At 24.7% G+C, this 25,906-nt stretch overlaps 3 protein-coding genes across 8 annotated transcripts in view; 1 reads left to right on the forward strand and 2 right to left on the reverse strand.

Annotated features, from left to right (window-relative positions):
* Positions 1-16,296, reverse strand: part of LOC126902149 (serpin B4-like) — an 18,440-nt gene extending 2,144 nt beyond the window's left edge. Inside the window, exons 1-10 of the mRNA XM_050679175.1 lie at positions 16,162-16,296; positions 14,837-14,916; positions 14,589-14,765; positions 14,079-14,286; positions 13,399-13,607; positions 11,458-11,643; positions 11,254-11,398; positions 9,777-9,940; positions 999-1,181; positions 301-508 (exon numbers count right to left, since the gene is read on the reverse strand). Of these exons, the coding sequence (XP_050535132.1) occupies positions 301-508; positions 999-1,181; positions 9,777-9,940; positions 11,254-11,398; positions 11,458-11,643; positions 13,399-13,607; positions 14,079-14,286; positions 14,589-14,765; positions 14,837-14,916; positions 16,162-16,171 (1,570 nt within the window). The 5' untranslated portion in view covers positions 16,172-16,296. The remainder of the gene's footprint in view (positions 1-300; positions 509-998; positions 1,182-9,776; positions 9,941-11,253; positions 11,399-11,457; positions 11,644-13,398; positions 13,608-14,078; positions 14,287-14,588; positions 14,766-14,836; positions 14,917-16,161) is intronic.
* A 935-nt stretch (positions 16,297-17,231) lies between these two features.
* Positions 17,232-18,722, reverse strand: LOC126900736 (transcription elongation factor 1 homolog). Of its 2 annotated transcripts, none has more exons than XM_050676660.1 (3): positions 18,475-18,722; positions 18,007-18,167; positions 17,232-17,644 (listed from the first exon to the last, which is right to left on the reverse strand). In XM_050676660.1, exons 1-2 carry the CDS (start codon positions 18,588-18,590, stop codon positions 18,035-18,037), a joined length of 249 nt encoding a protein of 82 aa, XP_050532617.1. In that variant the 5' UTR covers positions 18,591-18,722; the 3' UTR covers positions 17,232-17,644; positions 18,007-18,034. The 2 variants fall into 2 exon arrangements, with proteins under 2 accessions (XP_050532617.1, XP_050532616.1); XM_050676659.1 differs by having other exon boundaries at positions 17,253-17,783; positions 18,475-18,720.
* Positions 18,723-19,717: 995 nt separating this feature from the next.
* Positions 19,718-25,906, forward strand: part of LOC126900715 (tachykinin-like peptides receptor 99D) — a 125,602-nt gene continuing 119,413 nt past the window's right edge. For 2 of the 5 annotated variants that reach the window (XM_050676625.1, XM_050676631.1), the window contains exon 1: positions 19,721-20,207. Coding sequence is in view for 1 of the 5 variants with exons in the window: in XM_050676627.1 (XP_050532584.1) it covers positions 20,206-20,207 (2 nt within the window). In the remaining 4 variants the exon portion in view is untranslated. Of the gene's footprint in view, positions 20,208-25,906 lie in introns of all 5 variants that reach the window. The other 3 variants (XM_050676627.1, XM_050676628.1, XM_050676630.1) reach the window with 3 other exon arrangements.

Here is a 25,906-nt window from a genome sequence, read left to right on the forward strand (position 1 = left end):
TTTTTTTTTTTTTTTTATCTTTGAATCGACATCAGGGGGGAGTACTGCCTTTGCTTTGCTTTCCCCCGAGATGCCATCGTTTATTTATTTTAATAACTCCTTTTAACATTAACCGAGTCTACAGATTATCAAATGCACAGAACTAGGAAAAACATATTGTTTAAATTCTTAATAAAATATTTTACAAGGCATAAAATTATTAATTATTAAATATTTCAAATTTAAAACCCTTGTTATCTAGATATTTAAGGTTTTTTTTTAATTTAAGAAGATGTTTTTCAATAAATATATGTTTTATACTTTGGGGAAATAAATTTTTAATTTTTCCATCAGTCTTCATTTGAACCCATTTGTTTAAGTAAATACGTTGATCCTCAGGTTTTTCTTTGAAATTCAATTTTTCAATAGAAGCTTTTAGATGTGTACTGATACTATATAAGTAGCTCTGTTTCACTTTGAAAGAATTCTCAATAAAAAGTCCGTTAGCCGTCTTAAGTTCATTATTTTTCTAAATAAAAATGTTTGTGATTAATGAACATTAAAAATGTAATTTTTTTTTATATTAGAGAACTCAAAAGTTTTATATGTAAATTTATATCATAGTATGGCATTGTATAATAAGATATGAATATACAATAGTGTATTTTAAAAATTGTCACCCCGGACTAATAAGATTTGCTGTGAGTGAAAATAGTTTCTTATCGACTTAAGATTTTTTCAACCCATTAAAAAAATTCAATATCCTGTGTATTGAATTGTAAGAAAATTTTTACTATTCCCACTTAACATTCCTTCAAATGGAATAATTAGATTGTGTTAATTGCTTACATTAGACATATCGCTAAAAAACCTGGATTTTATAAAAACGAAAAGCAAAAATTAGTTTTCCAAAACTACAATGAATACGAAAAAAATGCTTTTAACAGTTAAATTAATTCAAAATTTAAAAAGAAACGTATAAAAATACAAATAAATGTTTTAGACAATTTTTTTGTTACTTGTAGATTATCTAAAATTTTTCCGTATGTTTCCAATAAATCAATTGTATTGGTTTTAGGCAGTTTAAGCGTGTCAAATATTTCATTGAATGTGTGAGATGCAGCTCCAATACCAGCCATAAACATGACAATATGAATACTTAGCGGTGAATAAAATATATTACCGTCATTTTTACTAAATTTCTTTAAAATAAGTAAGAAATTATTTAAAATATTAATTTTATCTAAATAATATGTTTACCGAATATAATGATAATGAAAAATCATTATTTGCTGAATTAATAATATCTAAATTATTAGATACTAAAGACATACTTAAAATAAATTATAAATTATTTATAAGAAAAAAAATGATCACACGTTAACAACACATTAATTATTAGCACGATATTGCATATTTACAGTATTCACTACACTATTATTACAAAAGAGGATATTAAATGTAAAAAGAATAATAGTTATATAACATACAATACAAGTTTTTTTTAAATTAATTGATAATATATTTTGTTAGTGAAATAGGTTATCAAACATGAACTTGTGCACTAAAGATTTGTAAATAGTTCAATGTGTTGAATCTTTATTATTTATTAATCGTGTAATCGTTTAAGACTAGTTAAGTAAAATAGAGATAAGAAATTGGTCCAAATCCTTTATCTTAACACGGAAAATTGTTTTTACAGTTTTGATTTAGTATTTTAACAAATTAAATATATAGTTAGTATAAAAAACTAACCATAGTTAATCCAAATATAAATCTAATTGGAATTGTTAAACTAATTTTGTATAATCAGTTCAAATATTATTGAATCCCTGCCGATTGATGATGCAACTTTGTTGTACAGCTTTATAAATAAATAGAACCTTTTAATCCTAACCTAACTGACTAAGGAATAAACTATTTTTCCCTTAACACTACCAAGGAGTAGTGACAGCCAACGACTATCAGTCGTAACTTAAAACAGTAATAAGATTAAGGGTACTCAACCATTACCAACATAAATGTTTCATTAAGTTACTATCAAGGACCTGTCGTATAGATACCCAGTCGTGTTTTAAAGGGAAACATCTTATATCACTTATATCACTTATATCACTAAAAAGAGAAGATAGTTCAATAATGACGTAAACTTAATAAATTAAAAGATACAATTAAAACAAGCTGAATTGTGTAAAACAAGAATGCACAAAAATTACAAAATAAGTAATATGTAAAAGTAAAGACTTATTGTCATAAACGTATAGCATAAAAATGAGATTACCTTCGATGCTTCTGAAGTACTCTCGCCGACAATTCATTCCATTCTATCTTTATATTAAAACATTTTTTTTTAATCTAATAGCATAACTATTCTAAAAAAATATTTATAAATATTTATGACGTGATATAATAACAATAGATCAAGGATTTACAATTAAACAAAATATTACAATATTAAATATAATCTTTTACTTACAGCTTACACTATGCAAATTATTCTTTAATAACTTAATTAATTGAAAAATAAAATAAAATTGATAATTTTATTTTTCTTTAAGTTATATTCTCTTTTTAATTTGTTATAAAATATTTTTTTTTATTTATGCTTTACACCTAATAAGGGTCTCATCTTTATTTTTTTAAATGGCAACACACATAATTAACAGTTAATACATAAACTAGTTACTAGTTTATGTATTAGATAATGATCTAATTAAGAAAATAACTGGTCAATAACAACTTTTGGACCATTATTTTGGAAGTTATTAACAATTTAATGTAATATATATATTTTTATACAGGGTGTTCAGTAAGTCAGGAAACGGGTTTCTATTGTTCTCATTGTTTGTAACAATGAGAACAATAGAAACCCGTTTCCTGACTTACTGAACACCCTGTATATAAACCGGTCGTACTCTTTCTCTCTCCTATTAATAAATATGTCAATAATTCTACAATCATGATCCCCTATAAATTAATCACTGGAAGAGGGAAATCGAAAAAGATGTGTAATTGGTGTGATATGAGAACTGTTGGGGTGTATATAGATGTTATGAAAATCTTGTCAAGTGGAGATTTAAGATACGAGTGGCAAACCTCAAGTAATTGGGATAAAGGCGAGGCAGAAGAAGAAGAAGACTTATGTTCAGTACACCAACAAGCTAAAGTATTATATTTTTATATCGTAAATCGTTTTTTCGAACCTATTTAAAATATTTTTAAAACAGACATTACTCTCAAAAGTTTTACTTTTGATAACTCAAAATAGAATCAATCGTTTTTTATTATCTTGAATACGAAAATTAATTAGTAGTACGACTAGAATTCAAAATTGTTCAGTTGGTATACATAATGTTGAATATAATTATTTTTCATGAGTAATGTTATGAAACTTAGATGTTTTAAAGGAATAAAATCTTTATTAGTTGATTATTAGTCAAATAAAAATGCGTAGATTATTTCATTATTATTTAGTGAGTGGCTTTTAAATTTTTATAGAAAAATAAAACTAGAAAATCAATAAATTTTAGTATTTATTGATAACTATACTACTCGTGTTTCGATATTAAATTAAGTTCCTTTAAGATATACTTTTTACTACCAAATATAACTCCTATATTTCAATCCAAGGATTAAGATATGTAGAATTTACAAATATTTTGTAAAAAAAAAAATAATGAAAAAATTAATGGAAAATATCAGCAATGATGAACACATTTTCTGTTAATATACTCCTTGCAATAAGAATATCTGGAGTAGTGGAACCCCCCACAGACATTAAATCACTTTTAAATATAGTGATAGTTAATTCAATTAAATAATTCACTTATTCCTGATAAATGAAATGTTGTTAATTTGGACGATAACAATTTTACACCCTATATAGAAATAAATAAAAATGTACACGAAAGTGGAACATGAACAAATCATGAAATTTTATTGAAACGTCAAAAAATATGGAGGATAATGCGGTTTCAGCATTATCAAGTTTAGAAAATATCATTGAAGATAAAAGCAAACAAAAACAAACTTTTTTGACAAATTACTTTTTCTGTTCAATAGAAATTTAATACAACAAACGTCTGCTGATTTTCATAATATTCAGGATATCCCAAACAAAATCTCAATTGTCAAAAAAGTCCAAGTTCAAATCTCTTTTGATTCACGACAATAGAATAACAAGTTAAATATTATTCAATTCATCAACGTTATCGCCGACTTTTTTCATTTTTCCTACAATATTGATTATTTATTAAATATTACAATAATCAAAAAAAAAAAAATTTAATAAAAAAAAATTGTGAATTTTGGTCACTTTTTTTATAAAATATATTATAATATCCAGTGGTAGCGGCTCGTGGTTTGGATGACGGGACGATCGCATCATGACTAAAATTAATTAAAAGAAGAAATTAATTGTATATTCTTAATTCTACATTTAAAAAATATTTTTTTATTAAAAATGCAAATTTTTAAATAGTAAAATAGTTATAGTACATTTGTGGTGTACGAACATTAAAGTAGTTTTTTTTAGATACCAGGATTATATACAGGTACGCATGCACACACGAGCAGTGTTGGATGACCGGCAGCGCCGTCTGAGCAATATTCTTAAACGTATACTATAAGCCAGGCCATCCAATCGTGTGAGTACGGGTACGGTTAAGCTGCGATTTTATGTTCGGGTTTTGGACGACTTGCAGCGTCGTCCATACTATAAAATACAAGTCTTCTTCCTCTTCATCGCCTTAATTTCAACTACTGGGCGTCGGCCACCCTTATCCCAAACTTCCATTGGACACGATTTCCTACATCATCTACGCTTACATCAGCTGTCCTCATATCGCATTCAATAGCATCCCTTCATCTCTTTTTTAGTCTTCCTCTACCTCTTCTTCCTTCAACAATCATTTTTATAACTGTTTTTACAACTTCCGTTTCTTTTCTCTTCATAAAAAGGTTAAACCATCCGAATCTATTTTCTCTCATCTTGACTACGATTGACACTAAACTTATACTCCCACTTAATGCTCATTCCTTATTCTATCTTTTTTAGTCACTCCACTCGTCCATCTAAGTATTCTCATCTCTGCTAAACTCATTCTCTGTTCTACTTTCTTATCAACTGCCCAATACTCTGAACCATATATCATAGCTGGCCTCACTACAGTCTTGTAGAATTTACCTTTTAACCTCATTGGAATTCTTTTATCGTATAAGACGCCAGACGCTTCTTTCCACTTCAACCAACCGCATTTATTCTGTGACTTACATTCTCGTCAATACTTAAAACATTCCACCTCTACAATCACGTCCTCGTCTATTGTCACAGATCTCCTCATTTCACCTATCTCGGGTTCTCCTTTGTCAAACTCGTACTCTATATACTCTGTCTGACTTCTACTTATTCTTAAACCCTTTTCTTCAAGAGCTGATCTCCATACCTCTAGCCTTTGATTAATTTCCCCCCTATTTTCTCCTATTAACACTATATCGTCAGCAAACAACATGCACCACGGCACCTCTCCTTGTATTTCTCTAGTAATATCCCTATAGTAGTATATCCCTATAGAGAATAAGTAAGGGCTTAAAGCAGAACATTGGTGCACTTCTACTCTTACCCGAAAATCTTCTGATACTCCTCCTACGCTTTTTATCCTGGTCCAAGTGCCATAATACATATCTTTTATTATATTAATGTACCTTTTCGGGACTCCTTTTCTCATTAATGCTCACTTTAAAACCTCTCTCGGTACTCTATCATACGCTTTCTCCAAATCTATAAATACCATACATTGCTTTTTCTTCTTTTCTTTAAACTTTTCTCACGCACAGTTGTCTCACACAAAATAATGGCTCCATTGATGGCCTACCAGGCATAAATCCATACTGGTTTTTAAATACCGATGTCTCATTTCTCATTCTCGTATATATTACCTTTTCCCAAATTTTCATACTATGCCTCTATAATTTCCACATTCCTGTATGTCACCTTTACCTTTAAATATCGGTACCACAATACTATTCCTCCATTCATTTCGAATTTTCTCTTCTAATAAAGGCTAGTCATCGAAGGAGTAATTTTGTGAATGGCAGAAAAAATTCCCAACCAAATTTTTTGTTTAAAAAAAGTTGAATTAAGATATGTATAATGACATACTAGAAGTCCTCATTGATTGGAATTGAGCTTTTTTTTTACAGCCTTGCAAAAGTTCAAAAATATGAGCTTTTTAATTTTCTCAAAAAATATTTAACTTACAAAAAAAAGTTTTGTACAAAAGTTGTTTAGAAGACAATTTTAAACAAAAAAGGTATCTTTTATTTCTTCATTTAAACTAATATTTTTCGAGTTACATTATATTTAATATGAATATTAAAATTTAATTTCCATTTTTTCCATTTTACGGTTACTTTTTACCATGTTATAATAACATTAGACACAATGTTATAAATGCATATGTGTGTATGTGTGAGTTTATTTATTTTAGTATCATTAAAGTGTAGTGTATATTAAGATATAACCGATAGAGTAGATAATTGATTTGACGCTATATTGTTTAAACCCAACCAAACGCTAAATTGTATATTTCCAAACAACAATTATATTATATCAATTGTCACCGGAATTTCTGGTAATGATAAAGATAATTGTCATAAAGCATATTGGCTTAAATATGTACTCTTTCATATCCTCTCTTCTCATTATATACATGTCCATTCATATCTCCACCTATCATCACATCCTCATTGCCAGGTACCCCTTGTATCACCTCATCCATCTCTCACCAAAACACTTCCTTGTCTATTTCATCATATCCTACTTGTGGTGCATAGGCACTTATTACATTCAGCACTTTTTCCTCGAATATTAATTTTACAACTATAATTCTGTCACTTTTCCTAGCTACTTCTACTATTCTACTTTTCATCTCTTCATCCATTATTATCCCTACACCATTCTTTGTACTAGACTTACCTAAGTATATTATTTTATAACCCTCACCTGTTTCCCTCGATTTCTCTCCTTTCCACTTAGTTTCCTGCACACGACAAATGTTAACTTTTCTCCTCTTCAATACTTCTACCAGTTAATGTTCTAACATTCCAAGTACCTCTTCTTACTTTGTATCTATCTTTCTCCCTTATACACGAGTCCAGCCTAGAGTTAAGTGCTGATGTCCCTACACCGTTGACATTACAAGCGTTGGGTAGACCTGTACACAAGACTGGTGAAACAGCTACCGCATAAGTTGTCCGGCTGGTAGCAAACACTTTATTCCTTAGGCTTTCTCCGTTTTTAATTACTTTATTCTCTCTCACCTGTTGTCCCCGCGTACATCCGAGATGGAAAAATTCGCCTAAGTTTTATTCAGGATACCTCATACTATTTGACAAAAATTTTATGCTGATGACTAGCATTATTATATTTAAAGTCGCATCCCCACCACCAGCAACAATGAGCCGCCACTGATAATATCGCATTTTTGATATTAGCCCAGAAACCTATTCGTGATAATCTTGTTAATATTTTTTGTATTAAAATATATTATGTAATAAAGAATTGAGACGTAAAAATGATATTTATTGATACGAAATTCTATTCTGAAATTAGGTTTTTTATTATGAAATTGTTGTTATTCCTATTTTTAATAAAACACGAACAAAGTAATGTATGAAGAGAATTAGAGAAAGAAATTTGAGAAGTATAAGATATACAGCAATAACTGATTAAAACTCAATTTGAAAAATAAAATGAATTTATTGACCCCCCCCAAAAAAATCCCTGTTAAATGATAGTGATGAATATGATAATGTTTTATTCTGTAAAAGTTAAAATTTTATTTTTGAAAAGAAGAAAAAAAACACTTCTAATCTATTTTTTTTATTATTATTTAAAATCAAAACACTGAAACTATTGTACTATTATTTATTAAAAAACAATTTTATCCATGTAATATAATCAAAATGTAATTATAAAGTCTTATAACAAAAAAAAAAAATTATTTTTTCATAATAAAAAGTAATTTGAAAATATTTGATTATCGTTATGAGATATAACTATTATCTATATTTTTGATATTAATATCATCTGATTTGGTTAGTATACCATAGTCTGATTTTTACAACAATGGTAATTTAACGGTATTCTTAAAAATAAAAAAAATAATGAAAGCATTAAATTTTATTTTCATATGATATAGAAAACCTTTTTTTTTAATATTATCATGTAATATCGTTGGAATTCAGTACGATATCGATATCCGAAAACGTAATGTTGAGGAACTCTATTAAATAATAATACCTCTCCTATCAGGGCGTTTGTAGAGTAATAGAGAAAAAAATAAGGTAAATACTTGTACTACTATAGATGCAAATAAACTTTTTATAAAGCAGTGAATATCAGTATTTTACTTATTGTTTTACTTCTTGAATGATAATGCAATTAACTTCGATGAATATCCTTTCATTCAAAATGTATTATCTAATAGTTAAACTTATTACTTTTTTTTAATAAAATATAAATATATTTATATACACATAAATTTTTTTTTAACGTATATATTATACATACTGTTATAAGTTAATACACATGTATATTAACTTAAAAGTTTTATATTTAATATACAAGTCTTGTATTACAAGAAAAGTTTTATTGAAAATTCAAAAGCCATTTACTATTAAAATAAAAACTAAAACATTTTATTAAATTAAAAAAATTTTTTCATTTGAAAAAACAAAGTTGAAAGTATTACATAGTTAATATTTCAAGAATTATGTGGAACTAAAAATAATCAAAAAACAATTTTAGTTATTTTTATTTTGTAATTTAGTGGGTTATGATAAAAAAATCACTGTATACAGGCTCCACTATATTCTAACATATGTTATAACTTTTTATTTACTGATTGTTATTTAATTCTTTCTTTTTTAAAAACTTGTTAGAGTTCAAAACTATAATTATAACATAAAAAAAATTTTTTATTAATTAAATTTTAAAAGTTACCAGAAATGTTAAAAAAAAATTAAGATAATAGTAGACTTAGTTCCTAATGTAGTCTTGGTCCACAATGTAGTATTTAATGATACCGGACACTCTGCATTCACAATGCACTTGCTTACATGCATTATGTTTAATTAAAGATAACCAAATAAAAAAAGGTTTAAATAATGTTATATCTATTCTGTGAGTAATTGAGTAGGTTATGATAAAAAATCCTTCTGTATATTTAAATAAAAATTTATTAAGACACATATAACAAAAAATAACTATAATTAAATAAGCATGTGTAATGAAGTAATGATTAGTACATTTTTTCAACTGGTGGATTAATATAATAATTATAATATAAATATATATATATATATATATATATATAGTAAATAAATTAACAGATATATATGTGATAAATAATATTTGTGTTAATCAAAAATAATCATAATATAAGCTAAAAACACCATTTGTGTTAATTAAGAATTAAGAATTAAAAATTATTTTGAATTAATTTATTGTGACATAAAATATTTTATGTTTAATCAAATTGTTGTATTCTACCCATAAATAAAGTTTCATCGTTACTGCCCAAAATGAAGTAGACAAATGGATGGTTTGCAAAAAAGTTAACTTGTTCATATTCAGGTTTCATCACTAAACATCGAGCAAGCATCACCATTCCTATTAACACATGACTTAGCTTACAAATTATTAACTAGGATTTACATAAAATATATAATAATTCAAACAGAAAATAATTATTAAATATTTAATAAGAAATGGAATAATCTTTCATCATACATCAAAATTCATCCTTAGGAGTACATCGATTAGATGAATATAAAGTATTTATACGTCCAACAAAAATAAAAATATTGTTATTATTTAAAATATAAAACAAAAAAGGATGATTAATTGTCATAGATATAGATTCTTTTTGTAAACTTCTTTTTTTCCGATTTACACAACCTGATGTATTGTAAAAAAAACAAAAAACAAATACACATTAATTTATTAAAAAAAAAAAATTTTTATTAAAAATATATGATTTCAAGTGATTTTTAATATATATTATGCTATAAAAAAAAAAGAAAAAAAGAAAGTTATTTGATAATTTCATTAGGTTTTGTAATTAATTAGCAACAAGCATTTATATTAATATGTATTTTAAGAGAACACTATTAAATTAATTAAAAAAACCTAGAATTAAGATAAATGAGTTTGAATATTTAATTTACTTATTCATTTAATGTAATTCACAATATATTTTTTAGTTTAACAGTTGAAATATTGTATTTAAATTAAAATATACTTATGCGTTACATAGAGCATAATTTTTTCTATAAGAAAATATGTTTTGTTCAATATTTTTGAGTAACTACATTATCATTTTGATGGTATAATACATCATATCACAAATTTAAAATAAAAGTAATATTAATAAATTTTTTATGATTTCTTTTAATTACATACTTTTCTAAATTTATCAGTTATGAAGTATTTTTTATATTCATCCCTTATGTTTATTAAGGTTGCCAACATTAATTTTTTAAATGGTAATACATGATTAACTTGCTTAGCTATTTATTATGATTAATAAAATTACGATTTTATTATAAAAAATAATAAAAAAAATATGCTTATATTATAGTCTACGAATGTTGAATTCATATAGTATACAATAAATTTATTTCAATTTTCTATTTTTAAGTGGATATTTTTTCAATAAATGAATTGATTATCTTTATTACTATTTTATTTTATAATAACTAATAGCAACAAAATAATGTTAGCCTAACTCCAAAAATTTGATTTTAGGATTGTAATATTTTCCTATGAAGAATAATTTTGTGCATCATTTAAAACCATTAACACTCTAATCGGGAACTTATTTTGCCATAAAATAAGCTGTTCTTAAGATATTAGAAAAAATCATGATGAATCCTAACTTATTTTTTTAATGTTCTGTTTAAGCTATACATAAGAATTATTAAAAAAAAAATTCATTAAAAACATAAATAATAAACACATATATTTTAGTCTTTAATTAATATTTTTAAATTAATAAAACATTGATCATATCTCCTAAAGAGCTGTCATTTTAGGGGTAATTAGTTTAAAGTCATAAAATTAAGGATCCTTTGTTTAATGTTTTTATAGTGGTTGATATGAAATATTAACGATCTGGTTAAATGGGAATTGGAGAATTTATATTTTTTACAATAATTGCATCATAAGAAATATACATATTAGTTTATTTACATTATATGTAAACACTCTACCTGTAGCAGCTGCAGCTTCAGTTCCTTTTTCATTTACATCAATGAATGCTTTGTGAAGAACTTTACTTATATACAAAGGATTTTCAGATGGATCACTGATCTTTGAAAAGTTAGCTCTAGAGGAAAACATTGTAGAACAACCAAGCTTATCAAACAAAAATAAAATTAATAAAAATTAAACAGGTATTTGTCATTTATACATACTTTGATTAATACATCATTAAGATCAATAGATTGCTCCATTTTAAATTTAGGTAGTTTAACATTGACCTTAAACGTATTCATTTTCTGCATAAGTCCCCTTATTTGAATTTTGTTTAGGCTGTTTTCTAGATTTCTTAATCCATCTTTTGCATCAGGCAAAAGTATAAGCATTTTAAATTTATAACCCTAACATAAAAATGTGTATTAGAATTAATAGACAAAAACAAGAACTTTATTTTAGATATTTACCAAAAACCTATTTAAAACTTAAAAATAGCTTATTAATGAATTTATTAACAATAATAAACACTAGTATGATCCAAAAATTTAATTTTTATAAATTTTAATAAAGAGATCTATAGGAATTGGTGATAAAAACAAGTTGTGCGAATTTCGAGGCTGATGTGACAATGTTTATTAACATTATTAACATTGTCCACATATTTCTCAAAGCCTCTGAAGTTTAGGAATTGTATTTTACAGTTATGATTCTGCAACCAATAAATAGAAAATGTTATGAGAATTTAAAATATCTAATATATCTTCTTCTTTTTTATCGTCTTTATCTCAATTAATTGATGGCAGCCACCTTTATCTTAAACTTCCACTTGACACTATCTCCCACATCTCTTTGTTGGTCTTCCTCTACCTCTTCTTCACCCAACATTTATTTTCATAACTGTTTTTACAGCTTCCGATTCTTCTCTCTTTATAAAAAGACTAAACCATCAGAGTCTATTTTCTCTTATCTTGACTACGATTGACACTACACATATACTTCCTTTTATATGTTCGTTTTTATCCTATCTTCTCTAGTCACTACACTCATCCATCATTCTCAATCTCTGTTCTATTCTCTTGTTAACCACCCAACACTCTAAACCATATATCATACCTGACTTCACTATAGTCTTATAGAACTTACCTTTCAGTTTCATTGGAATTCTCTTTTCACATACACACCAGACGCTTCTCTCCTCTTCATCCACTCACACTTCAACCTGTGTCTAACATCCTCGCAAATATCATTGTTCATTTGCACAACTAATCCTAAAATTTTCCATCTTTTCTATTATATCCTTGCTTATTGTCATTGATCTCATCATTTACCTAACTCGTGTTCTCCTTGTCAAATTCGTATTATATATACTCTGTCAAACTTTTACTTATTCTTAATTCCTTTTCTTCAATAATTGATTTCTACAACTCTAGCCTTTGATTAATTTTCTCCTATTAACACTATATTGTCAGTAAACAACATGCACCATAGTTCCTCTCCTTGTATTTCCTAGTATTTTCACCCATCACTATAGAAAATAAGTAAGGGACCTAATATATAACCTAATGTAGTGTTAATTATATCATAACCTAATGTATAATTTTTATATTGATGAAACATTTAAAACTAATATAATTGCTATTTAGAGCAAATAATATGAGAAACTCTGGAATTTTTGGTGAAAATAACTTTTTTTATAAACAATTTGTATTATAGTAATGAATAAGTTATCTATAATTAAATTGGTTAGTCTCTAGTAATTTTGACACTAAAAACTATGGGGTATACTTCTCAATTAGATAATAGTATTGACTCCTTAAAGGATCTAGCTTTATTGTAAGTTAAATAATATCTTAATACCTGATAAAATGATATAATACTTGAAAAACCACGAGTAAAAAAATTGTAAGGGAATCAAGTGAAAATATACCACAGAACAAAATTTCAATATTAAATTCTGAAATATTTTAACTATAAGAATTGTTATATAAGTCAATTTTGTTAACTACCAAGATGATATTTTATGGATTTTTCAAACTAGGTTCATTAAGATGTTAATACCAAATTTATCCCTTAACTGAAAATTATATAACACTGAAATATACAATATACTACCTTAGATTATTCATATTAATATATAATGAGAATGAACTCTATATTACCTCATATGGTAATTCAAGAGCAGAGTATTTTAAATCTGTATCATGATAGTATTTTAAATCCTCAGTTAGACTCATCATTTTAACATTTATATGGTTCATAGGTGTTAAAAAAAATAGATCATCTTGTGCTTCATCAAATTTCTTCTTCCAGTTACTTTTGAAATGTATAGCATTAGCTAATACTAATGCAGTTTCTCTGTTAATAGAATCTAAAAATCAAATTGAGTGAATAAAATAATAATAATAAAATAAATTGTTAATATTTCTCAAAACATTAAATTAAATTTGATGTATAATACATAATAATAATTGTGTTTACACTAAATTTTAGAATAGTCTAAGTGTTTGTTAGATCTAGTAAAATATGTTAGAAGACATCTTATTCTATATTATTGTATTAGTTATTTAGTAATTATATATTTTAACTAAAGCGTTGTTCATTTTTTTATTAATCCACAAAATAAACATCATTTAACAAGGTTATTGTGTAAATAATGAGTGTTACCAAATGTATTATAAGAATACACATGGTTAACCCAAGTAATGTAAATTTGATTGCAATAGTGATGAATGGAAATAAAAATAAATATTAATAAAACATTTCTAATTTTTATAGTATTATTTTTTTTTAACAGTATCTTTTAGTAGTATTAAATTACTTTACATGTATATTTAATTACTTGGAGGAAATAAATTCTTGATTTTTCCATTTGTTTTTTTTTCAACCCATTCATTAAGATAAGTACGCTGATTTTCTGGATTTTCTTTAAAATTTAAAATTTCTACAGCAGTTTTCATGTAATTTTTTGTTTCTTCTAGATAGTTCTGCTTGATTTTAAAAGAATTATCTATAAACATTCCAGTGGCTACTTTAAGTTCATCAAATTTCTAATAAATAACAAAAAGTATTAGAAATAAAACAAGATACAATACTTTTTAATTTTAGTGAACCCCGCAAATTTTGCCAAAAGATACATTAATAAAATATTTTGATTGGATGCAAGAAAATTATTTTATATATAATTCTTCCTAAGAAAAAAATATCGAGTTTCAACTATATTTCAGAGCAATCTAAAATATTTTAAAAAGAGATTATCAAAGAATAACTTGTTTAAAATTAAGGAAGAATTATTATAATAAAGATAAATTATAACACATCAAACTGAATATTATCTAGACTATTTAATTACTTTTAAACCATCTAGAAAGTCTGAGAATGTATCCAATAAGTTTGAATTTTTTTTTAACTGTAATGTTGTATACAGCTCATCAAGTGTATCAGCAGCTGCACCCATACTTGCCATGAACATGATTAAATGAATACTAAATGGAGAATAAAATATGTTTCCATCTTGTTTGTTTAATTCCTAAAAATAACAGTAATTAAATAAACTAAAATATTTGGTTAAAAATTTGAATAGAAGCTATTATTATTTACCGAGTAAAGTGATAATGCAAATTGATGGTTTGCAGAACAAAGTACTTCTAAATTGTTAACAACATCCATATTTTCTGGATCTATAAATAAATGCTAATTAAATAAAGCAGTATAAATTATCTATTTATATAATTACAGACTGATATACATAATTTATATTTTTATACTTATTTCATAAATAGCAAATTTCATATCATTTTTCCTTAAATATAACATAAAATGAACTAAACATTATATTTTTAGTTTCAGTATAACTAAATACATAAATGTATTAAGTATTGACAGAAAAATCTTGAGAAGGATATTATTTAGCAAGTTACATAAAGCAGCATTAAAAGTAGGGCTACATGTAGATGAAAAAAAAAATAGAGTACACAACTTTAAGTAGTCAAAGACTAATGTTTTTTCAGTCTATAAAAATAATTATTATGAATATAAAAGGGTTCAACAATTCAAATACCATTGTAGTATTACGAATGAAAAAAATGATGTAGCTTGAAATAAATATTATTTTTGACTGACAGAAGTACTAAATTCAAGGAAATAAATGGAAACTTCACATAAATAATGGAAACTTCCAGTTGTGAAACACGATGGTTTCAAAAGACTAATAAAACCAAATAGAAGAAATATATAAAAGAATAAAACAAATTAAAATAGTTTTATACATTTGAAATTTAAATAACTCATTAATACAACAAAAAAACTAACTCATAAATTATAGTTGTAAAATGGAAATTCAATCAAATCAAATTTTTAATTTGTTAAAAAAACTATTAAATAAAAAACAATATAATTATTTCATATAGATAGAGTTTTTCATTATATACTAGTTAATATTGCTTAAGTGATATAAGAAATGAAAAAAATATATATATTTGCAGTTGCACAAAAATAAATGCCAACATTCATAGAGGTGCTAAACCCCTCATCATATAATCTAAAATTCATATCTAGCGTATGTTGGTTAAAATACTTGGGTTGAATAATTAACTTGGATAAGTGTATTTTTTATTTTTTCATAACAGCTGTTTATTAATAACATTAATTTCTGAATAGGTAATACAATAGAAAACAAAAAAAAAATAAATATGCAATTTATATTAAATATATATATATATCAGTGTTATAATAATAATTGCTTTGAAATACTTTTTGCAATATTTTAATTATAAGTAATCAAATATAGGTATCATTTTAAAATAAAATTATAAATACTGTTATGACAGGTTTGAAAAAAATGAGAAATTGAATGTATTTAACTTTATTGCAGATTAGTAATAGACTTAAATAAAAATAATAACCCACAAATTCTGGATACTCACCATCATTCATTTTTAATATTCTCTAAAACAATAAATGCGGAAATGAAATTAAAATTTTTTTAGTTTCTTCAATCTTTTCATTACTATCAATGAGTATTTACCCGGCTATTAAAAGTTCTGATATCATCATCAGATAATATTTATGAAATTCACACTTAACGATAGCAGTGCAGCCTCGACAATGGAAAACATAATTATGGACATTATTCATCAACAGATAATTTTAAATACAATTAATTTTTAAGGATTTTAGATAGGGCTTCAGCTGTTCGTTCAATATTCTCAATTTTCAAATAAATAGAAAAAATGTTATTATATTTCGGGTTCATATATGTATAATTTTTATAGTGTAGTCGCCAATTTCCAAAAAAAGAAAAAATTGGAATAGGAAGAGTGAGAATATCCATTAAAGGGAGCAGACATTTTTTTCTTATTTTACTACTCTTATTATAAATAATAATTCTTGCATTTTAGTTGTTTTTAGAAAAAAAAATATCATTAAAATACAATTGCACAAACAAATGTTTGTCATTAGTATGATACTGAACACATTTTATTGATTTAGTTTTCAACTCTGGTCTTGAATAAATTTCTGATCAAGCGTACTACTAGACTACTTTTAAAATAGCCAAACAATTTAAAATTAATATATTATGATCTAATATTAATCCTGATTAAAAAATCAAGTGTAATGATTTTAGCTAAATGTTAATACTCAATACAAAATAATGTTGTAATTACAATACTCTAAGAACATGTAATATAACCATGAATGTAGTAACTATAAAATTTCAGAGTAATACTATAAAATCTATGATTCCTATCTATATTAATATAAAGAAAGTAAATTAAATAAAAAATAACAAAATTAAATTATAAATTTTAAATTATATGCAATTAATATAAACTTGAATTTTTAGCTTAAAAGGAGAAAGTTTTTCAGCAATAAACATATTTTAATTATTTTTTAGAAATATGATTATAAAATAAAAGGCTCACAATTTAATAGATAAATATCAATTTGTAAAAACAACAAAAATATAATATTTTGATTATTCATAAAATTTAATAAATTTTTCACAATACAATTTTAACATAACTTTAATATTTATGCAAAAATAAATCAATAGTTTTCAGGTATACAGTAAAACACATGCTCATAAGTTTTAAATTATTAATTTAGTGATTTCTAAATAGTACAAGATATAGTTTTATGAATAGGTCAAATTTATAATATTAATAAAAAAAAAAATCACTTATATGAACATATGAAATTTAGACATAACCAATAACATATTGTTACCTTTATTTTATTTTATAGAACTATACAACTATCAAGTCCATTATTATTTATAGAAATAATCATAATTATACATACAATTTGATATTAGGGTGACTACAAAAGTTTAAAATGATACTTAAACAATCTTATTCCAAATTACACTGCTCTTCATTTTGATTGGAACATACAGTATTGATTGATGTGAAAAAACAAGAACACAGATGATAAAAATCAAGAATTTGAATGTTGTATTTAATAATTAACTAGTTGTAATATTATTTAGAAAATTCTTCTTTGTTTTAAGAATTATTGATGTTGAGTAGTATAGATTTTGACTGGCCTATTAAAAACAGACTATTGTGAATTGATAGTAATATGAAACACATAAAAATTTTAATATAATTACTAATAATTTTTTTTTTTTTATTAATACATTATTTGCCTTAGAAATTTTTCAAAAATTGTTTTGCAGAATGTTTTTGAATATTGTTACAATATAAAAAAATTCAAAAGTAGTATATATAACTTAACAATTATTGATTATCACCATAAATTCTTCTTACATTATTGTAATTTTGTAGTCACCCTTTATTAATTAGCAGCTTCACATGCATCAACCCAATCATTATAAACATCTACAGGTTCAGATAGAAAACTAGTAGTTGTCTGGTACGCTTCAAGGCATACCCGACAATATACCTTTCCAATGTTTCTACTTTTATCCCTGTAATTTAAAACAAAGTAAGAATTATTATTAAAGAGCACAGTATTTATATAATATTAATAACAGCCAGTTTTAAGAATAATTAAGTGTTTTTACATTATAAAAATAATAAATAATTTGATAATTAAAATTAAATTGAAATTTTGATGGTAAAAAAATGAATAATGGATGAAATTGAACACATTAATAGTTTATATCTATTAAACTGATTTAAATCCTACTAGCATAATTATAAAGTTTAATATAACAAATAAATTAAAAAACTGTATTATTTTAATTTTTAATACTCAAATAAGTAAGTACTTACATTTTAACTTCACAAGACTTTTCATGATTACAAAATGGACAGTTAAATTGCGTGTCCAAAGGTTCGATAGCTTTCCTTTTTGCTGGTGGTTTTCTTTTACTTTTACGTCTACCCATTTTTAAGGAGAGAAGTACTAGAAGTCTATAAATAAAATAAATTTAGAAGTATATTGTTTTGTTTGAATAACAAAAATTTATAAATTTTACATATCTGTATAAAATATAATAATATCTGTCATACTTTTCGGCAGTTGATAATAACGGAAACTATAAACAACCGGGTCTTGATAACATAGATGGTACCAACATAAAATTTTTAGCTACATTATCTATTGTTGTAATAACAATTATGGACTGAATGTAAGTGAAGTAATTTGCCAAATTGTTTATTGTAATAAAATATTTTTTAAATTAATCTATAAGTGGTATTAATAATACAGATTACTACTTAAAATATTTTTTTTCACATTTATACATTTTTAGTTCATTATTATCATTCGATCTTAAAATTTTAATCATAAAAAAACATTTTCTTGTTTGATATTTTCTAAATTTCATTTTCAACAAAAATTACTTAAACAGTTTAATAATAATTAAAATTCATACTTAGTTATTTATTATGTAATTACATAACTTTTAAGGTTAATTATAACAAACAAAAAAAACCCGTTTCCTTACTTACTGAACAGTCTATATAAGAGGAGAATTTATATCCCCTGTATTGGTTCTAACTATAAATTAAAAAATATGAGAATTTATAAGACCTACATTAAGGGTGTATTATTAAATTTAACTATACAATCATACTTACTAATCCTAACGATTAAAATATATAAAACAGAAAATTTTACAATAGAAACCTTAAAGAAATTATCATAAAATATTACTTCATCATTTTCTCCTTAGTCTCGATCACAACTATTTGGGTCGATTGTACCTTACGATTTAATAGGATTTTAACATTCAGCTTTTAACCTGGCCTATTCTCATTATGACTGAGGGATACTGAGTAAGTTGGTAACGTGTGTGTCACTGTTAAAGTTCCCGTACAGTCACCCATCCGGGAACCAATGGCTAATAGTTCAGTTTAACATCATTGTTTGGGCGGTGATTAAATGATAGTTGCTATATGATACCTCTATCATAAAATATCATTTTTAATTTTAAATTAAAAGTTAAAAATAAATTAAGATATAAATTAATTTATATCAGTTTATAGGAAATGAATACATTGTTTAAAAATATTTGATTGCATGTTCCAATATCAATTGAGAAAATTCAAAGGCCCTTCTTTTTTTGGCGTCATCAATGTCGAGCGCAAAATCTGAAATGGGCGTTCCAGCAACCGTTTTCCTAGTAAGTTACTAAAGCACAGTACTACGCGACGTGCCGATCCGCTATCACGTGAGAGACTTTACGCAAGCGTTGTCATCGTTAATCGTTGAGATACCTATCAAAAGTCTATATTTTATTTAAATATTTTCAGTTATAACTTTTTCATGTTATAAATGTATAAAAATAACTATTTTCTGTGTTTGATTATTGTTTTGTCATAAATTTTTAAGTGGACTTGGTCTATTTTTAGTTTCTATTTAGCTTAATTATTACGTAAATACTTCGAAAATGTTTAATGTTCGTCTAAATTAGTGAAACGTCAACGTGATGTCTCGAATAATAATTTGGATAAAAGTAATTTGGATGTGAATATATATACTGATCCATAACATGTTAAATGTAAGTACTTATTTAATTTTTAATATTTTTAAATTTGTATTGTATGACACTCAAAAGCTTAAAACAATGCTATAATTGTAATTATAAAACTGTATTAACATTTTTTTTGTTGATGTACTATTGTGTATAATGATTTTATTTTCCTTAATAATTTCATTAGTATTTTGACTAAAAATAGTAATGTGTTGAAGTGTTTTTAAATTTACATGACGATTTTTTATATTTTAAGTATCTAAACATATAGTTACAGTTATATACAGTTAGAACACATAAAAAACTATTGTTTTAGGTAAATGTAAAATTGTTTTTTTTAACATTAAATAATTCTTAATTTAATATTCATTAAGTAATAAATTTAAACTTAATAATGAAATATTAAATTAAAAAAATGAAGTGAACATTTTGATGTAAAAGTATTATATAAAAGGGCCGGATTTAACGGAGAATTTTAAAACTACATGCCCCGATCTTTATATTTTTAGTGGTTCCTGGCGCAGATTTCAAAAATAAGTAGGAATTTAAGTTAGAGAATTTATGAAAAAGAAAAATTTAATTTCATAAAATAATTATTGTTTTTCATTTTTATCAAATGGGTCCAAAGGCAAGAACTTCAAAACTTTACAATAGAATAATATTGAGTCATTTGACAAATACAATAAAATCAAAGGTGAACATTCGATTATGTATGTTAATACCTATATTTATATTATAATCACAAGGGACAAATGAATCCATATTAATTAGCACAACTAAAATGAAATCTTCTCAGATTAAGAAACTTCCCCTTTGGGCTAGGCTATATTTAGAAAAGAAATAATACCCTCCGTCTTAAGTAATATTTTAATACAATTATGAATTAATTTTTTTTAATTTTTTTGTTCTGGGTGAAAAGCTACAATTTCGTGTGGGAGATTAAGGTCCTCTATATGTACCGGTATCTAAAGATAGAGGATTGGATTTTATCATTTTCAGAATTCGTTTTTTTATCCGGCAAGGTAAACAAATTTTTTGCGGGCTCCCGAAAGTCTATATCAGGTCCTGATATTAATTAATTGATCATAACTTTCCTTGATAGTTTTTGCTATTCTTTGAATTTTAGTTTAAGATTTCTAATTATGAATTGTATAGGTATAAAAATATTACAAGTTTACTAAATGTGAATGTGTTTGTAATACATTTTTACTCTAAAACCAAACCATTTACGTAAAAATAATACATTTTAGGAGTTCATCTCTCTTTTCTGGATGTAATGTAATTTTCAAAATAAATGTTGAATTAACATTAATGACGAGTTGTGTATGTTTTAGTCACACCCGGGGATTTAAGAGATACCTGAGTGAGTTGACAATTGACAAATTTATATGACATCAGATATATTAAAGGGACACAATCCTTTTCTATAATCTTATATCATATGAGAATGTTGTATTTTATGAGAGATATCCGAGATTCAATTTAGATAAGAATTTCGTTTTCACTCGAATAAAATAGTAAAAATTAATATTGTATTTTGGTATACTTAAAATAAGTATGAAATTAATATATTAGAATGATTTAAACTTTGTCATAAATAATTTTACAAAATTACATTTTTTTTTTACTTTTATATTATATTAAACATTCTTTTAAAAAAAAAATAAAATTTGTGGTAATCCAAAACAAGAAATTATTGTTAATGAGAAATCAATAAATAAATCATTAATACAATATTTTTTTATTATATAAATTTTATATTTATTCTTTTTAAAAGGATTTAATAATTTCATTAAAATTCAAATGAATCAATAATTTTTAAGTATAAGTATTTCTCCTTTTAAAAAAATTAAAATACAAACGAGATAGAATCTAATAGTTAATGGTTAAATGTAATATTATTTTCTTGGATGGAGTACATCACATGTTTAACACTTTATTACTATAACCTTGAAAATCAAAAAGTAGTTCCGTTTAATATTTCACTATTTGTCCTTTAAATTGTTTTGAAGCTTCGGAATATCAAATTAGTTATTTTATTTTTTTATAAATTATGCATGAGTATGATGTCAGAAGTAATAAAAGACTCTAAGATGTGATTTTTTACTTTAAAATAATTGACAAGTGATAGTAGAAGATCTAGTTTGACATGTCTATAACAATTAATGGCATAATCAAGTTGTAGCGTACTTCATCATTAATTTTTTTATGTATTTTTATGTGATGCACAAAAAATAAATTTTTTGTTGCAACATTGATATCAATCAAATATACTTACTAAATGTATATCAATATTAGTATTATAAATAAATCACAATATCACATTAACTATACAGAGTGTTCAAAATGTAAGGAAACAGGTCAGTTGTTACAAACGATGAGAACAATAGAAATTCTTTTCTTTACTTACTGAACATTCTATATAAACTTTTTATAGATGTTATCACAACAGAATTTTATGTGTAATTAAGCATTTTACTAAATCCAACTCTTGTTTATTAATTATATCTAGCATAAAAGTATCATCATCGCTGATCTTAGACTATCGGCCTTTTATAAATCTTGTTTATTTCGTTTTATTGTTCGAAATATTTCATTCGTTTATCTTTTGTCAACATTCGTCTTAGTACTTAAAATTAATCAACAATAGTTTAACGTGTTATCAGGACCAGGGCTATTAATAGATGGTACGTAAGCATTAAAAAAAAAAAAAAAATTGAGATGAGTGATGATAAGAAAAAAAATTACTCAAAACGAAATTTGTTAGCCTTAGGTATAGTTCTTATATTATATAATGCATAATACAGCCCCGTGCTTTCAATTGATGCTAATTGTTAGTAATTTTTTTAAATATTACATAATGAATGGGTAATAATCAAAAATAAATAATAACAAATTTTTTCAATTTTTAAGTGCAATTTCTTCAACTAAATACGATTTGTGATCTTTTGACGTAACTTTCAAAGAATAGCTCTGATGAGAGCTGAGGAAAAGTAATAACAGACATAAAAAAACACATCATAGTAAAATTAATACATTCTCAGCTTCGCATCGTAGCTAATAAATAAAAAAGACCATCAATAATAATTTTTTATTGAATGTAATTTATTTAAAAGTTTACTGCCCAAAAAACATGTTAATACTAGATGGTGCAAATAAAAAAATCGTAGGGTATTTTAAACATTTAAGCCATATGGTAAATATATTTTTGACCATTTAAATTACCTTATTTTATGTGGTAGAATAGAAACTGTTGATTTGCTTTTGCTTAATAGTTTTTAAAGACGAGTTACTATAACCACAGCAACAATTTAAAATATTTTGAATATCTTTGTTTTTTTTAATTTTCAAGGGATTCCTCTGAAATCGTATTTAAAATCATAAATAAATTTATATACATATACATTAATTGTATAAGAATTTTCAATAAAAAAGTATTAGGATCAGAACAAAAGAGAAAATTAACAGAATTTTCACTTTAAATGTATACAAAAATGGACTGAAAGGCCAACGACCCAGGAGGCACAAAAATTGTTCAATTTAAAGATTTTCAACAATTTTCTTAACACGATATAAAATCATAACTACCTATTATAAATAAAAATCCAACTTACTATCAATTGTTGATTATATCAATCATCAATGGGTCCAAAATAAACACAAACTTATACATATCAATGAAAATGATCAAAAATTGAAAATATAAATACATATATATATATATTAGTTAAACATAATTCTTTGTTAAATATACGTTATGCATACCGACCCTCATTACTCTACAAAGTGCGGTCCAAAAGGAAATTGCCCTCTTATCTCTGTGGCCAATCCGTCTTTGAACATACATTTGTAGTTTTAGAAATTACACATAACAAATTTTTAAGGTATAATATTAATAACTAAGTATTAAACATTATAATCATCAAAGAACACTTTCTTCATTTTGAGACTAGATCTGTTTGAGATAGAATGCTGTTAATTCTTACCTTTTTTCGATAAGAGTAACTTAATTAAAATGTCCACAGTTTTTAAAATTATTTTTAGATTAGATTTTCTTAATATTTTTTTTCTACGCGTTTATTTAGTTCTATATTTTGTAAGGAATCTATTATTGTTTTAAAAAGAAAGAACTATATACATTCACAAAATTGTTTATTAATTTATTTATGCGATAAATTAAATTAATAACATATCGCACTTAGGTGCGCGAGTTTGGAGGTTTGATTTAGTATTTCCGAGCTGTACAGGTTTTTTCATCTACTCTTTTATAAAAATTTATTTTTTTAGTTTAGAGGACAGTAAATATAAAAATAATCAACATAAACATAAAATTTATTGTTATAGTGAATTTCCTATAATTTTCAATGGAATTTAAATATGACCGGTATTACCGGTATTGACCTAAGTCGGGATAATATTGGTCAAGTTCAATATTTTTAGCTTCCATGCGAAGCTGAAGGTATTAATTATACTATGACGTGCTTATATTCTTTGTGTGTCTGTTGCCACTTTTTCTCAGCACTCACCGGACCGACTTCTTTCAACGATATGTCAAAAGATTACAAATCGTATCTAGTTGAAGACATTGATCTTTAAAATTGACGAAATTTCCCTCGTTCCCTGTAAATGAGGAAAATCCACAAAAAAATTTAATTTTTAAAATTAGTAAATTTCAACATTTTTTATACTATTTTTACTACTAACTGTCATAACTTTATTAAAAATAGATGAATCAATTTTTTTTTTTCATAAACGCTTTAGGTAATTTTATTTTACTTGGTATAATTTTTTTGAACATCTGACCCTTTAGTTGCCCACAGAGCGATTCAAAATAGCAACTTTTGTATCAAATATTAACCTATTAAGCTTAACTTTTGAAAATGTTCTGGAAATACTCCAAAAATTAAAAAAATTGTTTCGACACCTTATCTTCTATATGCATATGGGGCCGTAGTTAAATTACATGATATTTTTGTAATAAAAAGGGTTTTTTAATAAGTTTTCAAAACATTTAAAAGAGCTTAAATTTTCTTGATTCGTGTTTTAATGTTTTTTTTATATATGATAATTTACATTAAGTAATTTATGGATATCTAATTAAAAAAAAAAAACAAAGAATACTATTATCAATAGTTCACTTAAATATTTTTTTTATTTAAACTTAGTTTAACTTAACTATTTGAATACTTTTATGTCAAGTTAATAATTTATGTTTTTCTTATGATACTTTATTAATGAACTTTAATTAATTGTTTCTATTTATAATTTTTAAGAATTTGACTACTTTTTATATGTATAATGACACTTTTTGAACTGTAACTTTTTTGATTTTATTAGGAAAAAAATCGTTTATAAATTGCTATATTTATACATTTTAAATACTTAAGGTATTTATTGAAGTACTTAACTTATATCTATCTTATTTCTTATTATTATAAAATAAATAAAATAATTATGTATATTTAAACATTTCGGCGTTAAATAACATGCTATGCTAATTATAATAGTAGTAATATATTATTTGATTTGTAGGTAGGTATATAAAATACATGGACTTAAGCCAAAGATTAAATCTTATGACGTTGAATAGATGAAACGTTTATTTTTGTTTATTTATGTTGTTAACTACTACTAGTTTTCTTTTTTATGAACCGTTAAAAAAACATGTGTCATAAACTTTTCATCTGTTCAGGAACGATAATAATATAATGATATATGCTCATAAA

This window comes from Daktulosphaira vitifoliae, unplaced genomic scaffold (assembly GCF_025091365.1).
Source record: "Daktulosphaira vitifoliae isolate Bord-2020 unplaced genomic scaffold, ASM2509136v1 Scaffold_3, whole genome shotgun sequence".
In the NCBI taxonomy this organism is placed as follows: Eukaryota; Metazoa; Arthropoda; class Insecta; order Hemiptera; family Phylloxeridae; genus Daktulosphaira; species Daktulosphaira vitifoliae.